Raw genomic sequence first — 7,186 nt, 5'->3', positions numbered from 1 at the left:
GTTTTTGGGAGATCGGCGCCTCGCCAATAAAGAAGAGGCGTTCGCGTTCCGGAAGAGTAGATGTGTCCTTACCTCAACAGTCGGTGGGAAAAATGGAATCCGACATTAATATATCAATGAATAATATTGGATTAGCTCCGATCGTTGCGTTTTGGAGAAGAAGAAGAAGAAGAAGAAGAAGAAGAGGAGGCGAGCAGGGGGTTGGAGCTCTCCTCAAGTGAACCCCGGTGAACTGGCGTGAACCCGTCAGTGACCACGGCAAGGTACATTACATTACATTACCTTTCCACCCCGCAGCCACACTGTATGGAGACGGCAACAAAACAACTATGGTCGGCGGCGCAGGACGAGGCAGCTCCAAAAAAAAATTTATAGCGAGTGTAGCCTATTTCCTATGAACACGTGATTCGGAGCGTCATCCAAAATCCAAAAGCCCTTTCATCTAAAATTTTTTTGGAGAGGGGCGGGGATGAGATGGGGATGTGTGTGCGAGTGTGTGTAGAAGGGAGGCGGAGGAGGGGGGGGGGGGGCTACGTATACTGAGCCCAGTGCACATTTGGGTAAGTCGTTATAGTGGCATGGCAGCGCTCCAACAGATCGGGTTATACATAGCTACAATGGCGCCGCGCAGCAGGCTGAACAGATGGATTGTATTGTGTACATTTGTGAAATGACAAGGAGTTTAGGCATGTGCCGTTTCAGTGAGCTTCATCAACCCAAAAGGTCCTCTTCATATGAATTAGGTCACATGGGTTTATTTCTTTTTTTCGCTATAGATGCCATGCCGTTTTTAGGAGAATGATGGGCTACTAATAATAATCGTTGTGGGAATTGGCATTTCAAGCTCAGTCCTATTAGCCCGCCGGCTTAAAATAGACTTTTACGCACACGCGTAAAAGTGGGAGACCATTGACGCACACGAACACTACATGCAGCCTATTGTACACGTGCACGTTCAGAGTTAAACATACGATGACGTTTTCCGTTTGATAAAATGACCAATGTTACTTATTGTTGTGCAGAATGTGGTTTGTATGGCTGTGACCCTCGTGACCTTGTTGGCCCTTCTGAGTAAACGTCTAGATGGAGCTTCTAATGAAACAGGAATTAAAGAAGAACTATGCTAATATTTAGAAGGATATTAATAAAGGTCATATCGACAAGAGAAGTGGGATATGGTAGTACATTAATAAGGTTACTTTGAAACCACTGAGCATTAAGAGTACTTTATGTGCCTACGTAGACTATAGGAGCCTATAATATGACGCATTTAGACATGTGTGCACTGTGTTTGTGTAACAGGTCCGGGGACGACAGCCAGAGGCCTTATGCAACATGAACACCACATTCTCAATGTCTGTTGTAAAAGTATGGACATATAGGGCTACTACCGGCCTCCATTGTTTAGGAAACATGGATTTGCTCTTCCCTCCCAGTTTGTCCTGACTGGGTTCACGTGGTGCCTGTGGCTGTGTACAGTCAGGATAAACAAAGATGATCTATGAGGGAAGAGGAACAACTCGGTGGTTAAAACTAAAACCCAGCCGGTCCGCTGGAGTGAGTCGTGGTTCATGATCAGGTATAGGACTGAAAGACGTGTGCCTCCACTATGACAACATGTCATATTCCGTGCACATATATGATGGTACAGTGTAACAATACAGTCTTAGCATTGGGGGAGTGGGTACCCGTCGGATTCCTCTGGCACGATCTCCTCTAACGCAGGTTTGCTTTTAAGTCCCAGTTGGCCTACGAACAGCAGGGCTGTTGAATACCGCTCAGACGGTACACAGAGCATGTTTCTCTTGATTGTCATCTAAATCGCATACAAACACGCAGGTTTGTTTAAGCTTGTAGGTTGACAGTTATTTTCTACGACAGAGCTGGAGGTTATCGCCTGCTGCAGGATAAGGTCAGCACAGGTGTGCCCACCTGAACCAATCTTCAGCACTAATCCAGTTTAGATGGAGGCCGTGTTCGAATTATAGAGGTTTATTTTTTTTAGTTTGTGGTCAGATTAAGTTCATGCACCAGCATCCCCTCATAAGGAGATACTGTTGCTATGGTTACCCACAGTTTGCACTGGTTTACAAAGAGGTACACGATTTTAACACACTTTTTTTCTTCTTCCTGTAACCTTGGCATGGCTGAATATTCTCGTGACATTCAGATACGTAAAAAAAAAAAAAGACATACAATCATAAACACGTCTGTAGACACGTCGCCTACTGACTGCAAACAACTGCAACACCTTTGAGTTCAGATGACAGCCACATGGCAAGATTTGGAATATCGCTTTCTACCTGTCTATGTTACTCTAAAGGGGAACGAGATTAATGGTGAGGTTTTATTTTTAATTTTTTTTTACTGAGATTAAGGATACTGGTCTCAAGGAATCACAATGTCCATGGTCCTGGGAAAAGGCGTCAGAGTGAGCGCTCCCTGCGCCCGCATGCTCTGTGCGGTGTAAACCGGATCAGGGCAGCGCAGAGGGACCTCCAGGAGGCTTGTTTGCCTCCAAACGAGCCAATGACGTCGGCTTTACATTTGATTGACAGTCCGCCTCAGCGAACCCGGAGACGCCGTTCTGGTCCGAACAGCCAATCCGGATCCCCGACGGACCGGAACGGAGGGAAAATACGAATTTTGTCTTTCCCGGTGAGGTCGAGACGTTACCTGTCACCTGCAACGGAAGAGTCTCTCTCGAGGAGAAAGGGAAGCAAAATGGCGCCTGTCGCAGCACCTGGACGACTCGCACTCTGAGGTCGGGTGCGAAACCCACCGGGGTCGAGGACCTGAACCTGCAGGAGGTGTACAACGAGAGGCACCGACTGGCTCTGGAGGAGCTGCTGTCGGGGGGGCTCGACGACTTTCTGGACTTCCTCGGGAAGGAGAAGATCCCCAACTTCCTGTCGGACGATGAGATGCAGCGCGTGAGGACCGCCGCCGTGCTGCCGCGGTGCGTGTCCCTGCTCCCACGGGGAGGACCAGGCGCCGGAGCAGTCGGTCGGCAGCTCCATGGACTGCTCCTCCGTCACCTATTTCCCCGAGGTATCGGACGTGGAGCCCCCCTGCTGGAGATGGGCTTGGCCCGGCTTCACCGCCGGCTCGTACCGGGGTGTCACGCGGGCCGTGGCCCACTTCCAGCCCAGCTACGGGGACTGCATCTACAGCTGCAAGGAGGCTGCGCGGCGCATGATTAAAAGTGCCAGAGAGGTATGCACATAAAGTATTAAAAAGGGCATATACTTCTCCATCTGATAACCCACATTTTAATAATGAGTCGTTTTTTAAAAACTTTTTTATTTATTCTTATAGTCTAATATTTCTATATTTTATAGAGACGGCATAGTTTTGTGTGGTATTATCAGAAAACAGCATTATTTTTGGTTGTGTCCAAATTCAAATTGATAAATTATTGTATAAATATATTCTAAAATTCACATTTGATCAAATAGCCCCTGCCACAAGTGTGTGTGTGTGTGTTGCGTGTGTGTGTGTGTGTGTGTAGTCCCTATTAAAAGTTGCCAGAGGAAAAAATCTTGTTTGTATTATTAAAATGCGTGCCACCATTGTCCCCGTGGAATGTCCTTGATCAGCCTGAACACTTTGTTTTTTTATTGTTTTGAAGTCTCCATCAGAAAGAAAGCCGTGACCAAAAAGGATCAAACCGTTAAACAAACAGAAAACGGAGCATGAATATTCATGAAACGCTCCTTGACAGGAAGCTGTCAGGTCTCGCCTCTGTTTTTTGAAAATAAACATTCGGCAGGAAGGGAGTGTGCGTGTGTGTGTGTGTGTGTGTGTGTGTGTGTGTGTGGCTTCAGCAGCACCTCCGGCCTGGAGCAGGGCCTGCCTGCCAGATGGGCCTCGACTTGCTTTGCTCCCCTCTGTCAAAGTGTGAATTCCCTCCTTCATTACAGAGCCTTGAAATGCTGGATTCCCTCTCTGGTTTACAGCTAGAAGGTGGTGGTGGTGGTGGTGCATACAGTGAGCTGGCAACCAGTTGAAACCTGAGACAAATATCCGTCACGTTCAACCTTTTTTGTCTTCTGTCTTTTTGTAATGTTAAGCCACTCGCTGCACACAGTGCTTTATTGTGCGACGAGGCCGCCGACTGACAACACTCGTGCATCTACAGTATATTGTCACGAGTCGGCTCACAGGAACAGCCTGAGCTTGTATTTCTGTGAAATGTAAATCTGTTTTTACACATTTCCCTAAAAAAAAGCTATCATCCAAATAAGTTGAGGGGGAGGGGGGACTCCTCACAAAGCTGCATGTGGATGAAACCAGTTTGAGGCGATACATCTGAGCTATGTAAACACCCATGTCTAATCCACACAACCTTTACCACAGCACGGGAAATTCCATTCTTCCTCGCGAAAAAAAAGAGAGAAATCTCTCAACGTGAACTCCGCTCGGGGAAAACACAGTGCACCTTCTTGTCTTCTGTATAAAAGTAACTTGCTTGCTGACCAAGAAGTGTTACCGTGTCGATTGCCATGGTAACACACCACAGTCAGTAGAAAGCTCATCAGCACACACACACACACACACACACACATGTGTCTTAGGGATTCACAGCTCTGTTTGAATAAGGTTGGCATTTGACAATAATAAAAACAGTCGTGTGTCTCGTCTGTGAGCGGGGGCCCTAAAAAGGAATTCTATTATATTACCTCTGTAATTTTCCACTGCAGGTGATTGCCATAGTTACTGACTCCCTGACGGACCTGGATATCTTTAAGGATCTTCAGGAGGCCTGCTCTCAGCGCAAAGTCCCCGTCTACATCCTGCTGGACCAATCGAGCGCCCCCGCTTTCCTCAAGATGTGCAAAAATGTCGGCGTTCGACTGGATGACCTCCGGGTGTGTGGTTGGTTTTTAGTAAAGCTGGGTGTGGCTCTGTGTGCACATCAGATGGCATCAAATACCAAATAATTTCCCTTTTTTAATATTTGATATATGACTGGTGTGAGTCTGCACTTTTATATCTCAATAATTTGTTATCCTTTTCAGCAAATGAGAGTGCGAACCATAACTGGTACAACTTATTACATGAGATCTGGAGCGAGGATTACCGGGAAGGTACACGAGCGGTTCATGCTGATTGATGGAAACAGAGTGGCGACAGGTTCCTACAGGTAACAGACTGCTAACTGTTTTATTATGTGGCATGGAACCCACAGATTTACCAGACTTTAAAATGAATACATCCTTGGGATAATTGTAGCAACGTACTCTCTGTCAAGCATGCTAAATGTCCTTCCTGTGCAGGTACAACTGGACCGATGGCAAACTAAACAGCAGCAACCTCATCGAGCTTTCCGGTCAGATAACAGAGAAATTTGACGAGGAGTTCCGCATCCTCTACGCCCAGTCGTTACCCATGAGCACTCGAGGACCTCCGAGTGTGCGAAACAGCGCCATCTACGAGCACGTCCTCCTCAAATACTCGGTCGCCTCTTGCTCCCCTCGTCTGACCAGCACGCCCAGCCGTAAGCCCCCGATCGTCACTGTCCGGACCCCGTGCGAACCCTCGACTCCGGACCGCCCCCGATCCGGCCCGCTGTCCGACTCCTCCACTGTAAGTGACGGCTGGACGGAGCCGCAGGACACGCAGGAGGACATCCTGGCCGGCAGCACCGCTGCCACTGTTCCTGCGGATCAGCGAGCGGAGAAAGAGCCGGCGCCCGTCTGCTGCCACGCCGCCACTCAGACCGGCCGGTCGGTGGCGGACGGCGACACTCGAGCCGACCCCGAGCTCACGCAGCGCCCCGACCTCATCGCACCGACGAGCGCAGTGCCAAACCAGGCGCCCTCTCCGTCGCTCACCTCGCCGAGACGGGGCTCGCCGGCCCCGGCCTCTCCAGATGGCACCTCGAAGGACTCCTTCCACAAGCTGACCAAAGAGCGCCATCGCCACTACTCCGCCATCCGCTCCAAGCTGGAGCACATGGTGACCCGGGTGTCCGAGAGGCGAGAGCTGGCGGACGTCACCAACATGACCCGCGGCGGGCAGAGGGCACACACGGACTGTGAGCAGGAACCAAACCCCAGACTGCTTGTTGAAAGCCCCGGCACGTGGCCGAGAGCCAGATGTGTACACTAGTCTGTCTTCAGGAGACGGAGACGGAGACGGAGGGCTTCAAGTAAACGGTTTAGTGCAGTGGAACTGTAGCTTTCTTCTATTTGTCTTGTGTTTCATGTAGTGTATCATAATCAACACGCATTATAATTGTTTTTTTTCTCCCAGGACACATAGCAATATGCATTGTTTGTCCGTGTCAGTTTTAAGGAAAATGATTTTTGCTGAGCCGGTTAAAACTGGAAAGCAAATACACTGAAGCTCTTTTTTTTTGGATCATTTAATCCCATTTGGCTGCTAACGACATATAAGAGAGCAGCTGGCTCTCTCGGCGCTTTCTGAATAAACAGGAGTGTTTCGCTTGATGGATGCTTATTTTATTTTGGCTCTTCAAACAATTTGTGTTCCATTTAAAGCTTCACTTTAAGCTCACGGGCATACATTTCACAGACACTTTAAAAAAGAGAAGAATACTGAGATATGGTATGTCGGCACCGTTCAGGCAAATCGCATTGATTAAGAAACTTTTTTTTTTTTTTACAAAAACATTAAAGCGAAATGTGTGAAATGGGAAATGTGTCACGTCGACTTGAAGACTGGACCCGATGCGTCATGTGACGCGTCTCGCCCTCGATGGGCTAACAACAATAAATCCTTTCAATACGGATAAATGGATAACTCGTCACAGAAGATTACATTCATGAAGCCTCGTTGAAAAGCGGCAATAATGCGCGGGGGGGGGGGGGGGGGTAGTTCAAAGTGATCTAGACTGCAGGGTTCTAAGGATGTTCTCAAAATAGTCATTGGAGAACCGTGATGTCATTCCGACCGAGACCTCTCGTACATTATTGGTTACACGCGGCACGTCCTTTGTTTGTATTTGGAAGCTCGACTGTATTTGTATTATAATGATTAACGAATGGGTTATAGAAATTATCTCGTTTGCATTACTCTGCATTATTTGACCTTTTACCAGTTTAAATATCTTACTAAACTGCAAACACGCGGTGGGCCACAATTGTGATTATTTGGTTAACTAAATGGTTATAAATTGGTTAAATTCGACCACGGACCTACAGTTACTGTATGTGCACTC

General features: G+C 47.9%; 2 protein-coding genes across 2 annotated transcripts in view; one reads left to right on the top strand and one right to left on the bottom strand.

Moving 5' to 3' along the window:
- The window catches only part of si:ch211-232b12.5 (zinc fingers and homeoboxes protein 3), a 13,940-nt gene extending 13,447 nt beyond the window's left edge, over window positions 1-493 (bottom strand). The window contains 1 exon segment of the mRNA XM_034531886.1: window positions 73-493. The gene's annotated coding sequence lies outside the window, so the exon portion shown is untranslated.
- Window positions 494-1,571: 1,078 nt separating this feature from the next.
- On the top strand, window positions 1,572-6,625 carry fam83d (family with sequence similarity 83 member D). Its single transcript, XM_034532060.1, is given in 7 exon segments — window positions 1,572-1,579; window positions 1,858-1,912; window positions 2,559-2,975; window positions 2,977-3,216; window positions 4,704-4,871; window positions 5,022-5,146; window positions 5,280-6,625. Coding segments are annotated over 7 exon segments (1,848 nt in total). The 3' UTR covers window positions 6,115-6,625.
- The last annotated feature ends 561 nt before the right edge of the window (window positions 6,626-7,186 follow it).

The sequence above is a fragment of the Cyclopterus lumpus genome, chromosome 5, assembly GCF_009769545.1.
Source record: "Cyclopterus lumpus isolate fCycLum1 chromosome 5, fCycLum1.pri, whole genome shotgun sequence".
Taxonomy (NCBI): Eukaryota; Metazoa; Chordata; class Actinopteri; order Perciformes; family Cyclopteridae; genus Cyclopterus; species Cyclopterus lumpus.
Note: the sequence above shows the minus strand (reverse complement) of the source record. Positions and strands in the feature narration are given on the sequence as shown.